The sequence below is a fragment of the Cervus elaphus genome, chromosome 1 (genome assembly GCF_910594005.1).
Source record: "Cervus elaphus chromosome 1, mCerEla1.1, whole genome shotgun sequence".
Classification (NCBI taxonomy): domain Eukaryota; kingdom Metazoa; phylum Chordata; class Mammalia; order Artiodactyla; family Cervidae; genus Cervus; species Cervus elaphus.
Genome location: NC_057815.1, coordinates 66,034,641 through 66,056,866, shown reverse-complemented (window position 1 = coordinate 66,056,866; position 22,226 = coordinate 66,034,641). Strand labels below are relative to the sequence as shown.

Here is a 22,226-nt window from a genome sequence, read left to right as displayed (position 1 = left end):
CCATGAGGAGGCTGGAGGGGTGGGCAGGGACCATATCCTACAGGACTTTGACCTCCAGGCCTCTTGGGCTTTATCCTAAAGGCCCTTGGGGAGTCCAGGAAGGTTTTGTACAATAGGGGGTATAATCGGTTTTGGGATTTAGAAAGTTGCCTCAATGGAACTGTCAAGGTTGAACTAGAATGGAAGGGTGGGGGCCAGGAGGTCAGTGTGAAGGCTAAACCACTGTGGATATCAGGGACATCTGGGGCCAATTGGACCAAGGGGCTTTCTGAAGGGAGAGTTCTGGGGGCTTGGAAGAGAGGATGGGGGCAAGGGAGCATGGAGGTGGCTCAGGCTTGGGCTAGAGTTGGGGGTGCAGTGGCAGGACCTCAGAGGGTCTACATGTGGGAAAGGAAGAGCTCTTGGAAGGCTGAGACAAGGAAGGTAGTGGAGGGACCTGGTAGGGTTTATAGCTGGGCAGAGGTTTGGAGATCCTGGAGCCATCTCTTCCTAGACAGAGAAAGCAAGACTGTTGCTTTGACTCTTTCCTCTGGCTGCCAGGCTGGGGCTGAGCCTCGGGTCCCTTCCTCTTCAGGCCTGCTCAGCACCTCTTGGTTGCCTGAGCTGGATGGTTCTGTGAGGGTTAATTGCCTTTACACTCCTGCACCTCCCAGTTCCCCCTGCCCACCAAGCACTCCTCCTGCCACTCTTCCTGCTTCCCACTCCAGCCTCTTGTCCCTGGGGATTACTGATGGCTTGGCTGGGATCTAGCCAAATGGGGGAGGCAGGACTCCCAGCAATACCCTCCTTCAGCCTTAATGGACTGGGAGTCTCACCCTCAGCTGTGCTGCTGTCGGGTCCAGCCTGCACTCCTCAGGCTTCTGCTGCTTTGGCCTTTCCAATCTGCCCACTGGGTGTGCTTCCATTCCTGCATTCAGTCATTCATGTCTTCATTCCTTTATTCAACAGAGATGCCCCGGTGCCTACTTGGTGCTCAGTGGGCTGGCCTCTGAGGATGCAGAGAGCACACTGACCCAGACCTTGCTCTCAGGGAGTGCCCAGTCTGATGAGGGAGGCAGAAGTGGGAACTTACAACCCTCCAGGGAATAGTGCTGGGCAGAGAGAAGTAGTGGGAATGGGGGACCCACACCATGTCAGGGCGGCTGAGGAAGAGACATTTGAGCTGGATCTTGAGGGGTGGATAAGAATTGCCCAGGCAGGGAAGGGCAGAGAAAAAAGCCTATAAAAGTGGGTGGATGTGAGAAAGTGCAGTGTGTTCAATGGACGGAGTTTGGATTGGCAGAAGTGAGAAGGAAGTTGAAAAGAGGAAGGGAGAGGCGAAAGGGGCCAGATTCCATCGGGTCTCAAGTGCCAGGCTAAGGGGCTTATAGAGGCTTAGACTTTTCCTCGTAAAATTAGGGAGCTAGGGAAAGGCTTCTGAATAGGGGACCTCCCCTAGGTAGCCCTCCTTGGTTCCCCCTTCCCTCTGACCCCATGACCCACCCTGAAGCCTTTCTCCCTGGTGGTGCAGGATCAAGCACCATGGGACTTTCCTGGTGGTCCAGCCGCTGGGACTCCACTCTCCTGGTGCAGGGACACTGGGTTCCATCCCTGGTCGGGGAACTAGATCCTGTATGCTGCGACTAAGACCTGGCACAGCCACACGAGTACTAAATAAATATTTTTTTAAAATGCAGCCCCGACTTAGCCTTCCCCTGTGATGTCCCCTGTTTGTGAGCTCCTTGTCCAGCGAGCCAAGGAACTCCTCAAAGGCGGGAGACACCTCCTTGTGCTTCTCCACCTCACTCATAGCACAGGTTTGGCACCCGGCACAGAGCAGCTTCCCAGGGTGGGGGGAGGACATAAACAGCATCTGGGCCACTGTCTAGCATTTACTTCACTCCTCTCTACAGCTTGCCCTCAGATCTATCCAGCTCTGCTTACATACCCCCAGGGTCAGGATGCTCATTCCTTCCCTCTTGGGCAGCCCGTCCCTTGTGGGCTCAGTACTCCAGGCTGCCTGGCCTTGCATCATTTCTTGATCCTGGGTCACTCTCCTTTCTAAGCAGGGCCAGGCTGGCGCATGGTGGTTCAGTAGTGCTAGGAACACGCCCTGGGCAGAGAGAGGGGAGAGATTAGCAGCCTTTATTCCAACTATAGATGGTAAAACTGAGATGCAGCAGTCCCTGAGCCCTCTCCAAGAATAAAGATAAAGAAACAGGCATGGTCAGAGTAGGGAGTGAGGGTAGACAATGAGGAGAACTTCCTACCAGCACAGAGGGGCTATAGAATCACCTGGCTTCACAAGAGCAGACTGTGGGCATGAAGGGGGACGTTTCCAGGACAGGAGGCGGAGTTGGAGGCAGAGGCACAACTTAGCCATGCTCTTCCTGCAGTTGAGTGATGTCATCAGGGAGAGGGGACTGGAGGGGCTCAGACATACAGAGGAGAGGGGTCAGGATTCATTCATTCCTTCCTTCGTTCAGCAGCCATTCAATGGATTGCTGCCCAACCAAACATGGCAGCCCTGCGGGGAGAGGGACAGAGCCAGTGACCACTTGGAGGGAAGCCTGTGGTCTTTCCTACCTCTGCCAGTGTCAGACGAAGACATTTAGGAGGAGGGGCCTTGGGCTGGCCTTAAAAGGAAGAGTCACTTCTCCAGACAGAACTGAGAGAGAGCTCCAGGAAGAGGGAATGCCACATGCAAAGACCTTGAGGTGAGCGCAAACATGGTTTTGTTTATGTGAGGACTGTGAAAGTTCGAAGTGGCCTAAGTGTGAAGTTCAAGGGTAGGGGGCAGAGGACTGGGCAGAGATGGAGCAGAAGAGGAGTGAGGGAATGGAAGTTAGAGGACAGGAAGCACTTTCTGCCACCAAAGGGTCCCCCAGCAGCTTTGACATGTAAGCCTGCTGCAACTTCTTGGTCTCTCCCAGTGCCCCCAGCAGGGCCTGCTGAGGGTCTCCTCTTCATTTGAGAATGGGGTGTTCCGTGAACAGAGACTCTGGGAGTGAGGGAGGAGCAGCGGCTGAAGAATGTGGGCCCCTTCCAGAAAGTGGCATGCAAATTAATGCAAAGTAATATGCAAATAAACCAGCCCAGGCTTGGCAGCTTTGGCTGGGAGGTTGAGACGTCACCCCCTTCCATGCTGGCCTCCCACCCCTTCTGCCCCAGTCCCCAGGACAGCCAGAGTAGCCTGGTCTGCTGCTCTGAACACTCCAGCGTGCCTGAACCACAGGACTGTGGCCTCTAGGGTGGGGGCCATGGTCTCCCTGTCAGCACCCCCATCCCCTCGGGAAGTAGATATATTTAGTAACAGGGATGTTTTCAACACATTTATCTCCCATTGTTCAGCTGCCCGTTCCCTGGGAAAGGCCAGGTCCCTGGGGATGTGACCCACTTCTTTAAGTCCCTGAAGTCACCCTTCTCACTGCCTACCCTGAAAAACAGGGAGCAGTGGGGGCTTGGTGCACCAGAAGGGATTTAAGTTAGACAACCAGGAGGACTTCCCAACAGTGTGGTTGCTGAGATATGAGAACCCTGGGGCTTCCAGGCTCTGACTCTTTGGATGGCTATCTTGGGTTCAGAGGGGGCTTTGAAAACAGGATTGAGAAGGTGGCAGACAGACATAGTTTCCAGTTTCAGTAACTTTATTCTGTGTAGTCCTGGGTGACTTAACTTCTCTGAACCCCATGTGAATAATGGTGTGGGAATAATCGTACTTTCCTGGCAGGATGACTGAAGAATCTGGAAGTGGAGCGCTTAGCACCAGGCATGCAGCAGGTGCTCATAAAGGTTAGCTGCTGCCATTATGAAACACCCACACTCACCTACACTTTTAGAAAGATTCAGTGAGGGGCTGGAGGGGGAGAGACCAGAGCTAGAGAGCCCAGAAGCTGTCATCCTGTGGGTGAGACAAGGAAGTCTGAAATGGAGCCGTGGTGGTGGGAATGGTGAGAAGTGTGGATACTCTGTGGGAGGAGCTGAGGGGCCTTACAGACATGTAACCACCTCCCTAGGCTGCTTGGTCTGGGCTGAGATTAATCCCCAGGGAAAACAATGGCGGAAAGGACTTGATGAGGGCTTAAGTCTGTGGCCACGCCCATGACAGTCTGTGAGTCATTCTGGGAGTTGTAGTCTCGAGTGAACTTGCAGTGAGTACATTTTGTACTGCCACCTTGGATCCAAATCCACGCCCTGCTGCTGAGGCTGGCTGGGGCAGGCCCTGGTGAATGCTGGAACATTTGAGGCCCCAAAGGTGAAGCAGCCTGCATCCCTTCCCTCAGGGATCACTCAGCCTGCTGAATGTTGGCAGGTGCAGGGGGCAGGGATAAAAGGATTAAGCCATAATTATGACTCTTCACACGTTCACAGAGAAATTTACAGTTTCCAGAGCACTGTTTTCACATCTATGATCTCATTTAATCCTCACCACAAACCCAAGAGACTGCTGTCTTCTAGATGAAGAGACAGAGGATCTGAGAGGGGAAATAACTGGCCCAGAGGTATTCAGCTAATTCCTAGAGCACAGATCTGTCATTGTTGTCCAGTTGCTAAGTCGTGTACAACTGTTTGTTTGTGACCCATGGACTGCAGCACACCAGGCTTCCCTGTCCTCCACTATGTCCCAGAGTTTGCTCAAGTTCATGTCCATTGAGTTGGTGATGCACAGGTCTGTCTGTCCCTAAAGTTCCTGCCCTTTCCATGAATTATTGTCCCAGATGGCAAAGGCCAGACTTCAAAGGATAGACAAGATATGGACAATTAGACATCTCAACAGAGGAACAAGCTGAGCAAAGACCTGGCTCAAAGGTGAGAAGGCCAGGGTTGGGCTCCTTAGGATATGAGACTAAGAGATGGACTGGTCAACCCCAGAGGCTTAGCTCCAGACTGAGTTTGGACTTCTTGCTGTGGCTCACCAGAATTTACCCAAGGGTTCTGAGCAGAGGCAGGAACAGATTATAGCTGGTCTTGGGGAGGCTTGGACCGGTTGGATGGAGGTGGAGAAACCCGAGATGACCTGAAGCTTCCGAACTCCACTCCTGGTGCTCCCAGAATTTTGTTCCTCTTCCTCTGGTATGCTTCTCCTCAACCTCTCCTTCCTCCTCCCCCGCCCCCCTGCCCCCCACTTCCTCTCCCTTCTAACTGTTGCCCTCCACCACAGACTTATCTTAGAGCTGTGCTGTAATGCCACATATCTCCAGCAGGGGTGCTATCACCCAAATTCATTCTAGCCTGGGTCTTCAAGTTTGAAGGATAAGGAGTAGAGATGAAGAGTAGGGAGAGGAGAACCCATTGTTCTCCACTTGCGTTGTGCTGGAACGTGAGAGGGCCCTGCTGAAATAACCTAGCGAGATAGGGAGGCTGAAGAGAGGCTGGACCCCTCACAACAGGGACAGACATACTGGAGAGGTTGAGCCTGGAGGCAAGAAATTTGTTCCTCACAGTTCTGGGGCAGGTTTAGATTTGGAAATGGATTTAAATTGAAATTATAGATAGTGTCTGGATTTCTACTGGATGGCGATTTCTCTGATACTGAGGTGAGGGTGAGGTTGGTTGATTTCTTTGTGTTTCTGTGTGTGTTAATGTGACCTCCCAGTTGTATGTGTGTATATAGGGCTCTGAGAAGGTGAGAGCATTTGGATTGGTGTTTGTATAGAAGTGTGGGCATATTTATATGTGTGAACATGTGACTGTCCATTCTTATGCCCAATTTATTCTTAGATGGTTATATGCGTACTGGTGTGGCTTGTGTGTATGTGTGCCTGTGTATAGAGTGTTATGTACGTTATTCTGGTAAAACTGTGTGTAGATGTCTTATGTCTGTGTATGTGGGTATCCATGTCCGAGCAGGAGAGAACAGATGAGTGGGTATGTGTGAAGGCTTGAATACCTGCTCTGCTGGCAGCAAGGCCACACCCAAAGTATAGCTGCTGCTGCTAAGTCACTTCAGTCGTGTCTGACTCTGTGCAACAACACTTTGTCTCCTGGGTACCACCTGTCTAAAGAAAGAGAAAAATGTGTGCAGACTTAGGCTGAATGGGCTAAGACCCACATGTGTGGGACTGGGCTTCCCTTTGGGGACTCTGGCCTGCTCCTAATCAGTGAAGGCCCTGGAAGGAGCAGATTGTCTCTATATTCAGACTCAGGTAGGGTCAGCCAGGATACTGAGCCATCATATTGAAATGCTGGACATAGCTGAGAGGTGTCTAGCTTCCATTCTCCTGGGAAATCTTAATGGCCACACCTGTGCCCTATTAGAAAGTTTCAGGGACTCTCAGCCCAATCTTCTCATTATATAAATGCAAATATTGAAGCCCAGAGAGAGGCTAGTGATTAATCCAAGATTACACTGCAGGATCCAGGGAAGGGTATCAGGGCTTGGAGCAGAGAGAGGGGTTATGTCTGGCCTGGGAGACCTCCTTCCCTCTAGCCTGGAGCAGGAGGAGAGTTCAGGGCAGAGAGTCAAGTCTGTGGCAGGAGGCCACCCCTGTACCCGGGCATTTCCACCCCTCCCAGGCCTCAGATGCTGCCTCTGAAGTTTCTACCAGAGCTTCTGCCTGCTGTGAGAGTCCTCCCGGGAACCTATGAAGTCTGTCTCTCCGCAGAGCATAGAGGCTCAATGGAGGAGAGTCCAGCAGTGGGGCAGGACCAGGGAGGGGCCTCCTCTAAGAAGCCTCGGTGTCCTCAACTTTGTATCAGACACCTTTTTAGGTTTTGAGTGTTCTAACATTCTAGGCTTTCCCTAAAATCTCTCCATGGGCCCTTAGTACTGAGACAGTGCTGGGCCCTGGGGGAGTCCTGGAGGCCCAGCTTGGCTCAGTGTGGGGGGGCAGGGCAGCCCCATAGCGGGAGGGTCTGCCCTGAGGAAGGAAGGATGAGATTCCTGTCCATGGGGCGGGCAGGTATGAGCAGGGGCTGGGCAACCTGGTTAGGGAGGCAGCCGGTGAGACTCCTGTCCTAGCAGGAAAGTTGGTGGCAAAGTCTCTGAAGTTTGTTCAGTCTGTAGCTTCCGTGGAGGGGCCAGAGAAGGACATGCCTTTGCCCCTGCCTTCAGGCAAGGGGACGTTTTTGAACTCCAGAGTGCGCCCCTTGGTGGCCTGGGCAGTGGGAAGGTGTGAAATGAGACCATCCAGCTGGAGGCAGAGAGCTCCCCTTCCTTGGGGGAATGCGAGAGAAATCTGTCTTCCTGGAGATTTGGGGTTGGAAGGCAGGGGAACTGGCCGTGAGGGTGCTTTGGTGGAGAGGGGAGTGCAATGGCTAGGGCTGGGCCACTCTGCAAAGGTTTTGCTGGTTCAGCACTGGTGGGGAGGGAGCAGACAGCAGGCGGGCAGACAGGAGGCAGCTTCCTTTGTGTTGAGTCGTGGGGAGCACTCAGCACAGAAGTGGGGGCTGGGGGCTCAGACTTTGACTCTGAGTGAAGCAGTGTGGAGGCTTCCTAGGGCTGGGCGCTAGGCAGGAATTAGGGGAGGAGAGGAGAGGAGCAGGCAGCCCAGTATTGCATCCTTCCAAAGCCAGAGAGAATGCAGAGCTATCTTAAAACTTCAAGTGGGATGGGGCTTGGGGGCTAGATGGAGAGAACTAATGTTTACAGAGTGCCCTTTGTATTCTGGTGAGGGGATGGTTCCAGGATCCTCTGTGGATACCAAACTCCAAGAAAGCTCAAGTCCCTTATCATTTGAGTTGCTCAGTTGTGTCCGACGCTTTGCGACCCCATGGACTGCAGCATGCCAGGTTTCCCTGTCCATCACCAATTCCTGGAGCTTGCTCAAATTCATGTCTGTCAAGTCAATGATACAAGTCCCTTATAGAAAATGTCATAGTATCTGCATATAACCTCCCATGTATTTACTTTAAATCATCTTTAGATTACTTACAGTACCTAATATAATGTAAATGCTCTGTAAGTAGTTGTAAATACAACATAAATACTATGTAAATGGTTGCCAGCAAGTGGCAAATTCAAGTTTTGCCTTGTGGAACTTTCTGGATTTTGTTTTTTTTCAAATATTTCGATCCATGATTGGTTGAATGCATGGATGCAGAACCTGCAGATACGGAGGGCCAACTGTAGATTTAAATCACCTTTAATCACCTCAGCTATCCTTCAAGAGGCTAGCACTGTTTTGTAGAGGGGAAACAGATGACACACTCAGGTGGTTTAATTGAAGGCCGTTTGATGAAGCAATGATTACAGAGGTGGGGTAGGATTAAGAGAACCAACAGGGCATGTGGAGGCACTTAAGACTAGCATCTGAGAAACCCGAGGAGCAAGGAGAGTGCTCCAGACCCAAGCTGGGGTTCTGGATGAGGGCTGCCCTACAGAGTCCATCAGAGGAGGTAGGGTGGGTGAGGGTGTCAATACCCTGGGTCCTCTTACTTCTCACCACCCCCGCCCATCCTGACTGGCAGAAGCAGATTGGAGGCCAGAGAATAAGGGAGACTGTTGAAGCAGCACTGGACATCAGCCTTGGGGCACAGAAAATGGTAGGAAATGATGGAGAGTTGGAAGGACAAATGGATGATGGGAAACTGAAGCCCAGAGAGGGTGCCCACTTGCCCAAGGTCACACAGCCAGTAGGTCTCAGAGCTGGAGCCAGGCCCTGCCTCTGAACACCCACTCTGTCATGTCCAGTGGGGCATGGTGAGTGACCTAGTTATCTGCTCTTGGGCTCGAGCCACTTCCCGGTCTGAGCAGCCTGGGGGCTGCTAAAGAGTGTCATCCAGGCTATGGTGAACTTTGGGTTTAGGAAGTCCTAAGTGAAGGGAGAGTTAGAGGAGCCAGTGAAGAGGCTGGTGTGGAGACCCGAGCGAAGGGCAAGAAGGCCGCACATCAGGGGTGGCTGGACATGTGAGTGGCATTGACAGGTCAGGGGAGGAGTGATAGCACCCACCCCCAGCTCACCTGCCTGAGCTCGGGCCCTAGTTCCCGGTGCCTGCCTACCTACGCAGGGATGTGTGACAACTCAAGATCCCCCTCCAGGGGCACTGCTCCCTGATTCATCGTGCCTGGGGCTTCCACACTCCACAGCACCCATCCATGGCACCCATAAGCCACCCCCTGACTATGGCCCCCCAGGAGCAAAGTTATGTCACTGCTGCCTCCTCTTAATAACACTTATGACCTGTCCACTGCCACATCGGATTAAAGTCCTCCCATTTGAGACTTTCCTGCTGGAGTTTGATCTCAATCCTGCTTGCTGCTCAGAGTCCAGTCCTTGGGCCTCCCTGGGAGATGAGTCAGTGAGATGGCCCCTCCTGGTGCTGGGGTGGTGAGGGGCCTTGGCCCAGCCAGCTCATCTGAGTGCCCTGTGCCAACGGGGACCCACTGTCAGCCTCTGCTGGGCCTCAGGCTGCTGACTCATTAGCAGTGGTAATTAGCATCTCCAGGGCAGCCTTCCACCCCACTAAGTGCTTGACAGTCATTAGGTGCTCTTGTGAATGGCTGCATTGCCACCCCCAGCCCCAGGCTGCTCCTCCAGCACCAAGTGCCCTGGCCACAGACACACAGCTCCAGGCCTGGGGGAAACAAATGCAAGTAAAGAGAAAACCAGCACAAGAAGAAGCAGACCACGGCCCACAGGCATGGAGGGCCCGCACAGAAACCTCAAAATACACCAGGAAACAGACACAGGATGAATCTAAAGTTCGACCTGAATGCAAAAGAAACAGAGTGAACTGCAGTGCCCTTGCTTACAACCCAGGTATACAGAGGCAGACAAGCAACACAGTTGTGGATTCAGCACGCGCAAACAGAGACACTTGTACTCTGCATAACACAGAATGCCCATCAGGTGGCCAGGTCAATCTCCCTGGGGTTCCCCACCTGTCCAGCATCTCTCACTCTGGGCTGTTGCATATGCTGTTCCTTTTGCCTGGAACACCTTTCCTCAATGCCCCCTCCCTTCATGGCTAACTCCTATCATTCTCCAGGTCTTGGTGGCTCTTCCATACTCCGCAGCCTTGGAGCTCCCCTCTGCCACATAGCATCACTGATGGTTTTCCAACCAGTCTTTACAAGTTTGGGGATGAAGGCTTTTTGCCTTTGCTGGGTGAGGTGATGACTAAATCCTGAGTGGGCGATTAGGGCCGAGAAACTTTGGGAAGAGTGAGTCAGGAATAGCCGTGAGGAGCCCTGGCTACTCAGGGCCTGAACAGGCATTTAACATACCAGCCAGCATAGCCGACGCCCTCTGCCTCGTTTTTCAGATTCTGATTCCTTTTGCCTTTCTTCCAGGCTTGTTGCCTGACCCAATTCCCTCCTTCCCAAAGCCGGCTCAGCCTCTTGCCACCTCTCTGAGCTCACTCACAGGCTCATTTGCCATCTTCACTTGGGTGTGCTCCACCTCCACTTCTAAGCCTAGTGAAAACCTCATTAATGAAGGCCTTGGGTCAGAGACACATGCTCCGCGTATGGCTTCCTAACCCCCGCCACTTAGTGTGGGGAAGGGAGGTGGTGGAGATGAGTGATTATGAGCCCAAGCCTTGGGCACTGCCTCCTGGCCCAGCTCTCAGCTCCTCCACTTCTTAGCTGCAGGACCTGTGCTGAGTCCTGCCACCTTCATTTCTTCTTCTGTAAAATGGGGACAATGATAGAGCCCACCTCATTAGGGCTGCTGTGAGGATGAAGTGAGACAAAGCGTGTGATGCATCTGTGCTCAGTTCAGCTCCCTCCCCGGAGCCTGCGTGAGAGCAGGGGAGCTAAGAGATCAAGCCAAGTGCACCCGGGAGGTGCCTAGTGAGTCCTTGCTAATTGGAACTGAGTGAAACCAACATCTGTGGTGTGAGCACCTACTGTGTGCCTTCCGTAGCTGGTTTTCTGCACCTCCCTGCCTCAGTTTCTGCATGGCTGCCAATTCTGCATGGCTTTTATACTATGGCCTGGAAGGTGGGGGTGTGACTTCTTTAAAAAACTTTTCACATCCATTTTATTGAGGTATAATTTACATACAGTAAAATCACCAATTTAAACTGTATGATTCGATGAGTTTTGGTGACTCTATACAGTCATATAATCATCATTATTTCAATCACAAAAAGATTATTATTATCATCTCCTGAGATTTTCCCTGTGCCTTTTGAAGTCAGTACCCCTTGAGGGTGATGTCTTCCAGGGCTGTGAGAAGTGCTGGGTTCTCCTTGAGCTGATAACCTGGGCACAGTGAGGACTGCTTTTGCATGCTCTCTGAGCCTTGGTTCCTGTGGACTAGTGAGGAGCCAGAGGCCAGGGAAGTGAAAGGATGCTCAGGCCACAGTGTCCTGAGGGTCGGCCCTGGGTCTAAGGGCTGGGTCAGCTGGGAGTGGAGGCCTCAGAAATCCACAGTGTGGATGACAGAGATTAGGGAGTTGGTGTTCCCCAAAACCCTCCCCTCCTGGAATCAGATGTGTCCCGTGGCCCAGGTGGAAATGGCCACATATTGTTCAAGCAGGGGCTTGTGCAACATGATTCCACTTCTTATCTCCCCCACCAGGGGCCATAAACCCCTCTGGGGACCAGTGATTCCCCTAAAAGAAGGGGGCTCTTTTGTTCCCCACTCTCAGAACCAAATATTAAAGCAATTATGTAACTAGCAATAAATTACTTAAAGTAGTGACTCACTCAGCTTAATTAGAGCACGAGCAGGGAGAGATTAAGGTATTTTTAGAGCACACACCTCACTCCCTCCTGTGGAGGGAGGCCTCTGAGCAAGGTGGGGGTGGAAAAAAGACTGGGAGCTCACAGGAGGACCCCAGGTGTCTGCAGGGAGATGAAAGCTGATCCTCTGCCCACTGAGGTCCCAACAAAGAGCGCAAGTCAGAGCTGCAGCAGAAGGGATTCAGATGAGACTCAAGGAACACTTCCCAGTGGTGCTCCTTGAAGAACTGGGACAGGTAAACTAGATTATGAGTTCTCTGAAGGCAGATACTTTGTGAGCCCCTCTCCACCCAGGAACAGAATAAGAATGAGACTTCGGGTCAGACAGGGATTCCCAGGTGGTGCAGTGGTAAAGAATCTGCCTGCGGGAGAAGGCGAGGGTGGGATGTTCTGAGAGAACAGCATTGAAACATGTATATTATCAAGTGTGAAACAGATCACCAGTCCAGGTTGGATGCGTGAGACAAGTGCTCAGGGCTGGTGCACTAGGATGACCCAGAGGGATGGGATGGGGAGGGAGGCGGGAAGGGGGTTCAGGATGGGGAACACATGTAAATCTATGGCTGATTCATATCAATGTATGGCAAAAACCACTACAATATTGTAAAGTAATTAGCCTCCAACTAATATAAATAAATGAAAAAAAAAAAAAAAAAAGAATCCGCCTGCCAGTGTAGGAGACGCAAGAGACTCGGGTTCAATCCTTGAGTCAGGAAGATCCCCTGGATTAAGAAACGGCAACCTACTCCAGTATTCTTGCCTGGAAAATCCCATGGACAGAGGAACCTGGTGGGCTACAGTCCATGGGGCCACAGAGTCCAACACGCCTGAGTGACTAACACACTTGGGGTCAGACAAGTCTTGGTTTGAATCCCGCCTTTACTGGGTACTAGCTGTGTGGCCTTGGGCAGTTCCTTTATTACCACCAAGCTTCTATTTTCTTCACTGTAAAAATGGGCATAATATCCCCCTTTGTATACATTGTAAGGATCAAATGGATTACTATGACATGTGAAGCAAACCCCAGTACTGACTTTACAGGACCCAGACCTCCAAAAGGGCAGGAATTAAGTCCGTTTTGTGTAATGTATCCCAAGCTCCATTCACAGGGCCTCACACAGTAGGTGTTCAATAAATGCTTATTGAGTGAATAGATGTTAGTTTCATTTCCATTCTCCAGATCCATATGGGCTCCTTGTTTTGAGGTTTTGTGAATAAAGGAACTTGGTGAGTAGAGGGCGGAGGTGCCTCACAGGTGGCATTTGGCCTTTCTCTCTCAGGCAGAGAGGAACAGGTGACTTCCAACAGAAAAAAGGCAGACTTCCGGGGAGAGGCCTGGGAGGGTTCAGGACCACGGACAGCCCCAACCTGTGTCTCCTGTGTGACAGGACTTGCTGGGATGAAAGGGTCCATCGTATGTGCCCTCCACAACCCCGGTGGGAGAAGGAGCCAGCAGTCCAGTCTGACTGGGGAGACCAGGACCTTCACCCACCATCACTGGGAATTCAGAGGAGGTGGGAGGGGGCAGTGTGGGGCGTCCTGAACAGCCAGGCATCTGCAAAATGTGGTAGCAATTCTGACTCTGTAGGTGTCCTGGGGGGATTAAATGAGTTACTTCTTAGGAATGGCTGGCACATGTGTGCCTGGAGAGGGCACAACATGGGTTCACTTCCCTCCACCCCTTCTCAGCCCCTGTGGCATGAGGAGGGACGTTCCCCTGCTCTGTTGAGGGCCTGGACATCTGCTCACAGGCCCCAGGGTGGGAACTTCCTAACCAGCCTCCACTGACCCCCACCTCTGAGGTTGGGCTGAGATAGGCACACAATAGGTGCAAAGGACAGCCTGGGGAAAGGTCTGCCCTCCTCTTTCCTACCAGAGCATTGGGAAGCTGAGAGAAGGTCACAGATGACCCTTCCTCAGGCCCAGAGCCCCAAGGCTTCTGCCCCCAGTGACCGCTCTGATCAGTTCTGACCAGCTCTTCTCACACCTCACTGGTCTTCCAGGGCTCAGGCGATGAATTAGTGATGACAGCATCTCAGCATCGCTATGACGACCAGGCATGTCCTTAGCCTCCAGTCAGAGTGCAGTGGCAGAGGCCAGAGACCCCTTTGACTCTGGGCCTTGGGACTGGTGTGTGTGTGTGACAGGGGCCAAAGGGGAGAGAGGGTGGGGCAGGACCAGGCACAGGGGCTCCATCTGGAGAGGACTAGAGTTCATTCAGATTGTTAGCTCCACAGGGACCTTGAAGACAGCTGTTTCTCTCTCCTTCCTTTCTCATCTCTTTTCATTCCTCCCTCCCTCATTGCTTCCTTCCATATCCCTAAGCCCCTTCTCTGTCCAAGGTTCTGAGCTGCCCACCATCTTCACACACACCCCTCAGTTGGGGAATGAGGCCCAGCCTGACCCTCACCCGTGGGAGCTCGGAGTGAGATGGGGACATAGACATTTCCTGGTCTAGGCTCCAGAGAAGGTGTGTTGGCCACTGGTGGCTCTGTGGAGGGGGTGGTCCTGGCTTAGCCCTGCCAGGATCTGTGCAAATGGCTTTGCAGAGGGGGTGATACCTCTTCCAGCCCTGTTTATTGAGGAGGGGGTTTTTCCAATGGAGAGACAGAGGTCCAGGGAATTCCCTGGCAGTCCCTGGCAAGGGTTAGGACTTGGTGCTTTCACTGCCAGGACCCTTAGTTCCCATTCTGCAAGTCACACCTCTCATCAAAAAAAGAGGAGAGAGAGACAGATGTCCAGAGGTGAACTGGTTAACCACGAGGTATAAGTCCATAGGTGAAACATAAAGAGGGATGAGGGATTGATGAAAGGCCAGAACAGCCTAAGAGTGGGGTCTGCCTCGGGGAGCACAAGAGGAATGGAGCCTGGGGAAGGATTGGGAAGGAGTGGATGCAGTGAACAGTTTGCAGTTTGTCTCACAGGGGAAGAGGAACCCCTGAAGAATGTTGTTGTTGCTTGTTGATGGGAAAACTGAGACCCAGAGAGGGAAGGTGACTGGATTCAGCTCAATGAGGTCCTCAGGGACAGCCTGTGACTATGGGCTCTGCTAGGGTCCACTAGACCCCAGCTAGGTCTTCTTGCCCCAGACTTGCTGACCTGAATTTTCCCTGGTAACCACTACCTCCACTGGGTGGGGAGGCCCATGGGTGAGTTTGCCCTCAGATAAAAGGAAATTTGCATAGGCATGGGTTGTGCTTATGGCCCTTCCTGCCTTCGAAGGATTGGGTGTGGGTGGGAGGGTAGTGGGGAAGGGCATCCAGGTAAGGCCCTGGAGGAATTCAGGGGCTTGGCTAAGGTCAGCAAGAAATTAGAGTTAGAAATTGAATCAAGTTTGGGTCTTTGGGCTCCCAGCCCCACACAGTGCCACGTCCCCTTATTTTACACCTTCAGGGATCTTCGGCTGAGTTGGGCACTGATATAAGAGGTAAAGGCCTCTCTGAGTCCCTCACGCTCCTCTAAGGGTACTTCATGGTCCTGGCATCTGCTGAGGCTGGAACTCAACTGGACTGAGAGGAGACATTTAGCCCCATTGTTCTGATGAAGACACTGAGGCCCCAAGGTAACAGTGACTCACTCAATAACAGGTCATAACCAGACTGGGCCTGACTGCCTGGCCCTTAGCTTGACTACACTTCCCCCACCCAAAGCTGTCCCTTGCTTCTCTTTATCCCGCTGTGCAGCCTTGCTGGGCCTGCCAGCTTTGATGGATGGCCCCACGTCTCAGCCTCCCTTCCATTCCTTTCTGGATGCTGGGCTGTTAGCCTCCTAATCACCAGTCCTGCCTGTGGTTTGCCAAGCCATCCATCTCTCCACACAACCTCACCCAGCGCAGGTGGGTTTTTGGGGGTGCAGCAGGCCCCCCTTCTCTAAGGCCAAGCTGAAAGTGTGGCTGCAGGCCCTACTCCATGGGAGTCAGGGGTCAGGAAGCTGTTTACACCCCCTTGCTAGAGGGCCAGAAATCCCCACCAGAGCTTCCAAGGGAACTTATACATGCATACATGTGCATACACACATGTGAGCACACACACTTGCTCACAATAACAGTATTAAAAGCTTTCATGTATCAAAAAATACTGTATGCCAAGCATTGTGCCAGATCTCTGCAAGTATGATCTCATTCAGTTAGTTGATTATTGTTGATAACCCCAATGTACAGATAAGCAAACTGAGGCTCAGAGAGGTTAAGTAACTTGCAGAGAGTCACATATCCAGAAGATGGAGGAAATGGGATTTGAACCCAGGTCACATTGGCTCACTTTTATATTTGCCACTTCTCTGTTCTACTGACTTATGCATGCACACAAGTGCACACACGCACGTGAGCACATGGACACATGCGTGCACGAACACCAGCCTCTGTGTGGACCCCTGCCCCGCCTGTTTCCCTGGACCTGGTTCCTAAGGAGTAGAGAGAGTGCTGGGCTGAGGAAGAGATGAGGGGTCACTACTTATTGTCCACAGGCTGCTCCCAGACTCTCACCCTGACAGTGACACTGATCAGCCATGGAGGCTGCATGGAGGAGGCAGCCTTCAGGCAGCAGGAAGAGGAGGCTGAGAGGCAGTCAACTGATTGATTACCCCTGCAGCAGCGCCTTCCAGGAACCTGGGCCCAGAGGAGTGTGGTGCCGTGGGTTGATCATCTGGGATGAAGCCCAGGTTCCACGTGCGGGGTGTGTGTATGTGGAGTGAGACTGGCATAGGTCCCCTGCCTGTCCTCTTCTTCCTACTTTGCTGACCCTACACCTTCCCCCTGCTCTCCCCGCTGCCCCCCACCATGGGCACTGCAGCTGGGAATCAAGCTACCTTTTCCCAGACACCTATGTGCACCCACTCCTGTAGGATTACTGTGCTCCAGAGGCTGATCTTGGGGTTGCTGCTTCAAGGTCAGGAGAGGTCAGGCAGGGAGGTCAGGGGCCAGGAGTTGCAGGGGGTGGGAGTGAGCCTTCATATACCTCTATGGCCAATTTAATAAGATAATGAATGTAAAGTGCTTCATACCACCAGGGCATGCAACAGGAGCTTAGTCTTTGCTGGTTCCTCCCTTAGGAGTCTGCAGAGAGTGAGGCTGATGGGGGTGGGTGGGGTGCCTCTGAGGGCACCTGAGCTCCCAGAGGGACTGACAGTGTTAATAATGGCAGGAACGATTTAGCTCTGAGAGAGGAGGGAGAGAGATTAGTACCTGACAAGTGACAGAGTCTAGCCAAGCATTATCATCTTTCTGACATGGGGAGGGGAACAGCTGATGCTGGGAGGAGTGGTTGGGAACCCTCCCCACCTTCCTACTGGGAAGGGCCCCTGAACAGGTCTGGGTCGCCCCGTTCCTGGAGCTGCTTCCATTCTGGCAGAGGGACCTCCACCAGGCCCTCCAACTTGCACTGGTCCCCAAGAGACCTGGGTTCAAGTCCTGGTTCAGGCACCTGCTGGTTGGTGCTGGTTAGGGCAAGTCATTTTCCACCTGGGGGCCTCTGTCTTCTCATCTGTGGCAGGTCCCCAAGAAGATTAAATGAGATGTCACCTGTCCAGTGCCTGCCATTTCCCTGCCCACAAAGGGCCATGCCCCCTGGGTTCCCCAGAGCCTGCCTTCCCTGTTCACAGCCCCAGGAGCCACAGCTGTGGTCCATCTCTACCCTGGATTCAATCCACTCCACCTTGGGTCCCCAAGGTCCTGACACAGAGCCTGTTGCTGAGGAAGAAGGTAGTAAGGGGATCCCATCGCAGGCTCTGTCCTCTTCTCTCTCATTCTGGGGAGAAGAGTGGGAGGACAGTGGACCTCTCTGAACTGATGGTGACTCCACGGGTCACCAAGGCCCGGTCTGACTCCGATGGGTGTTGGCACAGGGCTCCGGACTGGGATTCCCAGGGCCTGACTTCCTACTGTTCCGGACACCACCTTACTGTATGAGCTTGGGCAAGACCTGTCCTGCGGGGTGGGGTAAGAGAGACATGGAACCTCTCTGACCAGCCTCTCTTCGGAGGGTCTGTACCTGGACGATTCTGTGTCCTGGGGGAGAGGCTGGGTGGTGAGGTGGTGGTACAGGCTGGTGACCTCCATGCCACAGATGGGCAGACTCAGGAGGAGGGGCTCGGGACTGGGGCCAGCCTAGGACTCCTGTGATCCTGGTGCCTTTTGTCCCCATACTGCCCCTGCTGCTGTCTGCTCTGCCTCTAGTCCTGTTGCCCCCCACCCCCCAACCTGCTCCTCCATTCCTAGTCCTCTCTTCCTTTATTATGTCTCTGTATTGCCTCCTGCCTCGGGCTTATCTCCTTCTGTCACACTTCCATCCATCTATGTCATTCCCCTGCAGCTGCCTCCTGCTCCCTGGCACACCCTTTCCCCCACTGCAGGAGTTGCGCTTGTCTGAGAGTCAGTTCCTCTCTACCACTTGAGTATCTCAGTGGTCTCTGAGTCTCAGCTCTTGTCTTCCTCCACCTTCCTGAATCTCCCTCCCTCTGACGGTGTCTCTGTCTTTTGCTGTCTCTGAACCCTCTTAATCTGTCTCTGTAAGTCTCTCTCTGGCCTTGTCTCTGGGTCTCTGTCTCTTAGGACCCTTCTGGTCCTGTCTTCTCTGCTTCCCTTCCTCTTCTTGCAAGCCCAGCCAGATCAGCAGGTACAGCCCTCCAGCCTGGAAGGCGGAGTGGTCCACCCTCCCTCTCTCTCTTGCTGGTTGCCTTCGAGGCCCCTGACAATTGCCCTCCGCCCCGCACCACTCAGGGCCTCGTTGCTAGGCCTTGGGCTGGCAGCACCTGGCTTCCATAGCGACGGGTGCCTAGAAACAAAATGCCACGTCTGCCGGTCCCGCACGGAGTCTTGGCGGATCGAGCTCCTTTCGATCAATCAGGACAGGAAAGATGGCCGTCTCTGGGCTGCCTCCAGCTTGAAGAGGCGAGAAGAGGAGACCACAGTCTCTGCCTTCTGGAACTTGGGGAGCCCCTGGGGTGAGAGGAACTGCTCCAGTGTGGTCCTGAAGTTAAAGAGGGAGCCCTCTCCCCTCTGGGCTCTTCTCAGAGGCATGCGTTTGCAAGGGCCTGGGTTTGGGTCGCTGTTCTAGCTGTTTCTAGCTGTGTGACTTTAGACAAATGACCTCCTGTCCTGGGACCGCGGTTTTATCAACTGTAAAGTTGGCTAGTAATATAATGATGATTAAATAAGAGAATCACTTGTGTGGGCCTGGCACTTAGTAGGTAGTCCCTGACGGCACTGTCGTTCCTGCCCCGTCAAAGTTGTCTCAGATTTAATTAGCAGAGATGAGGGCGATGGAACTTTAGGCATGGATACTGGTGTGAACAAAAAGTGGAGGCTGGAAGGCAAGTTGGGGGGGCTCACAGGGGGCCCTCTCCTCACCAGTATTCACAGAGACGCAGCCCACAGACAGGCAAGCTCTGAGGGCCGTAGAAACCCTGGACCAGGAGTCCTAGAGTCTCAGTGTTATAGGCAGTTAGAATAATGGAGTGTTAGGATATTGGACTCCGACATTCTCAGGGCTCCAGGCTCTCACATTCATAGGCTGTAAAAAGCAAAGATTTTTCTAATAAAGGGATTTACAATAGAAGCTCTGATTTTCTTAGATCATGAAGCTCTGGGAGTTCTTGGAACCTGGAAGCCACAAACTGGGTCTCCCTCTATGACTGTGTCTGAATAGGCAGAGACTTTTCAGAGCATGGGGCTTTGGGTCCCTCTTGCTTAGAATTTCTTGTGCCTTGGCACCCCTCATGGGTTCAGCTCTGAGCAGTCCTGGGGTGTGTGTGTGTGTGTGTGTGTGTATGTGTGTGTGTGCGCCCACATGCATGGGGCACTGGGGTCAGTGACCAACTGCAGCCTGAGGCACCTCTGGAGAAGGGCCAGCCCAGGAATGGCTGGTGAAGGAAAGCTGGGCAGCTCGTGTGCTGCATCTGTCCAGGTGGTGCTGGGTGGGTCTCTGGAAGCCACCCTTGGCCGAGGACCTGCTTGCCTTCATCCACCCAGCCTGCCCAACAGGGCTCAGGAGGAATCATCCCATGGGACATCCTAGGGTTGGAGTTATAGCGGCTCCTTGGGGTCCTGCAGACTGGAGGGCAGGAGGCACCTGTGAGGGGAAGAAATGGGGTAGGTGGGAGCTTGGGGGATGAGAGAAAGAGTGGGTTCAGTGGGGGGATAGTGCCCAGTGGAGTCTTCGGTAGTGATTCTCAGCACCGCACTCTCTCTGCACTGCCCCAGGCTCCTGGAGATAGTGGTTTGGGTTGGGGGAGCCTAAGCACCCTGAGCCCACCTGCCTATAGTAGCCTGGGGTAGGCTTAGAGGAACGAGCTCCTTTTCCCACCTCTGCCCAAAGCTGGAAAGGCTGGTGGAGCTGTTGAGAAAGCTGGAATCTGCCTTTCCTTTTGCTCGTCCTCCTTCCCAGTTTCCATGGGAATCATGGCTCAGGATGATCAAGATTTGACGGGATGGTGCTATGGGAGGAGTCCGCGTCAGGCAGAGCCATCCCACATGGGCAGTAGTCTGCTGCCAGGAAAGCGAGCTCCCCATCCCTGGGAGCATGCAAGCAGAAGCTGGATTGCCAGTCAGGGTGACTTCAGAAAGGAGCTTAAGTGGGGAAAGGTGGGCTTTGTGATTGGCCCAGGGGGCCGCCCCTTCTAGACATCCCTGTGCTTCGTTAAGGCGGGGTCACCGTCTGACCCCAACCCCTGCTCCTGCTCTGTGTCCCTGGCCCTGTGCCGGAAACAGACATGGACACAGACCCGTGGGGCTGAATTAGACCCCAGGCTCTTTCGGGTCTGGTGGGAGAGGCACTTAAGGAAACACATACAGCTGGGCAAGTCCTTCAAAAGTGGCAAATCAGGTTCGGTGGAAGTTTCTACCACTGATTCCTACAGTCCAGAGCTGTCTTTTTGAGCAATTCCTCTGGGTCAAGCCTTATTCTAGGTGTGGAGCCACAGCAATAAGCAAAACAGAAAGAGAGCCCTGTCCCCTGGAGCTGACAGCATAGTGCCTGGCAAAAGTACAGAGGTGCTGGTTGGAGGATTGGTGAGTGGAGAGGGGTGTGGTCAGAAGACAGAGTGTGGGTGGAGAATGAAAGGATGGTTTGGAGGCGGGGTTAAGGAGGATGAAGGCCAGGACCAGAACTCCAACTTTATAGAGTGGGCAGTGAGGAGCCACGTGCGTGTGGGCGAGGAAGAGTCAGACTTGAGGGATGAAAAGATCACTCCAGCAGATGTGGACATCGGAGAGAAGAAGACACAGTGGTCCCTAAAGGAGGCACTAGGGCAGCTGTACCCATTAGTGTTCCATGTGCTAGAGCCATGTGAGCATGTGTAAAGGGATGAGTCTGTGTATAGGAGTGTGTGTGTGTGTGTGTGTAGGAGTGATGGGAGTGTGTATGCGTATCTATAAAAAGACAGTAATTGTGTAGATGATTGTGTGTCTCCTGGGACACCTTTGTGTGGCAGAAGACTGGGCGTTTGTAGAAAATAGGGGGCAGAACCGAGGTGTGCCAAGGCCTGAGTCCCCTGGACTTCAGCCCATTTGTGAGTTGGCAGGTCCTGGACTAGTCTAGACTAGAATCCTCCAGGCTCCCTTCCCCCTCTAAGGTTATGGAGCTGGCCATCTGCTGCAGAGAAGACAAATGTGTATGCAAATAACATGGGGATGGATGAGACCTGTGGTTGACCACCCCCCCACCCCTTGTCCCTTGAGCCCGGGTTCACTCAGCCTGTGTTCTTTCCCACTCAGAGCTGCTGTGGGGGCTCTGGGAGCCGGCCCTGCCTACTCTGAACCCAGATCCACACTGTCCCCAGCACCTGCCTGTGGCCAGATCCTTTCTCTGTAGGGGTCACCCCCATATCTGGAGCCCGTGCCTGTGAACACCCACAGCTGACCTGGGCTAGTGGACATGAGCAGCACCTCTGTTAAGTATGAATTTGAGTACACACAGACTCACACATTTGCACATACATTTGTACATGAATGCATCTATGGGCCATATATGGACACTTGTGCACACACAAAACTGTACATATATACTTGCATGTGTTCATACACACTCATACCTGTGCACACATACCTGTCTGCACACACATATATGCATGTTTCTGTAGATACACATCTCTGTACACATACAGGAGTTCGGCTCTACCATGGAAGCACTGCACATGAGACATACAGATACAAAGTTACAAACCTGTACTCTGCCTCTTCTGCCCTCACCACATCATGCTCACAGCCTGTGTGCACGCACACCCTGTGTGCACGCACCAGGGCTGACCAAGGGTGGCTCACCAGGGTGTGCCCTCTCTGGGCTGAAACACTGAGGGCGGGCTCTAACTGGATGCACAACCCGCAGGGAAGTCAGTTCCTCCAAGATGCCTCTCAGATTGTACCCTGGCAGGGCCCCTGGGGTGGTGGAGCTCCCTTTAAGTCCATGGGCTCCACCTCCAGTCACAGAAAAACAGCCTCGCACACTGCCTCCTGAGAAGCCCCCCTGTTGGGATCTGGCCCTTGCTCACAGTCCTTGGGCCTAGCATGACCGGGCAGGCCTGCCTGCCCCAGAGAGCTGCCTTCTGCTGGCTAGGCCTCCCTGGACACTGCCTTCCTCCACCTGAACTGCCCGAGTCCTCAGAGAGAACCAGGCCAAACTTC

General features: G+C 53.1%; 1 protein-coding gene across 2 annotated transcripts in view; it reads left to right on the top strand.

Moving 5' to 3' along the window:
• PDE2A (phosphodiesterase 2A) overlaps positions 1–22,226 on the top strand; it is a 94,217-nt gene that overhangs the window by 1,887 nt on the left and 70,104 nt on the right. The window contains exon 1 of one of the 2 annotated variants that reach the window (XM_043906480.1): positions 2,659–2,696. The exons of the other annotated variant lie outside the window; for it this stretch is intronic. Coding sequence (XP_043762415.1) covers positions 2,674–2,696 — 23 coding nt within the window. The 5' untranslated portion in view covers positions 2,659–2,673. Of the gene's footprint in view, positions 1–2,658; positions 2,697–22,226 lie in introns of those variants that run through there. 2 annotated transcript variants of the gene reach the window in all.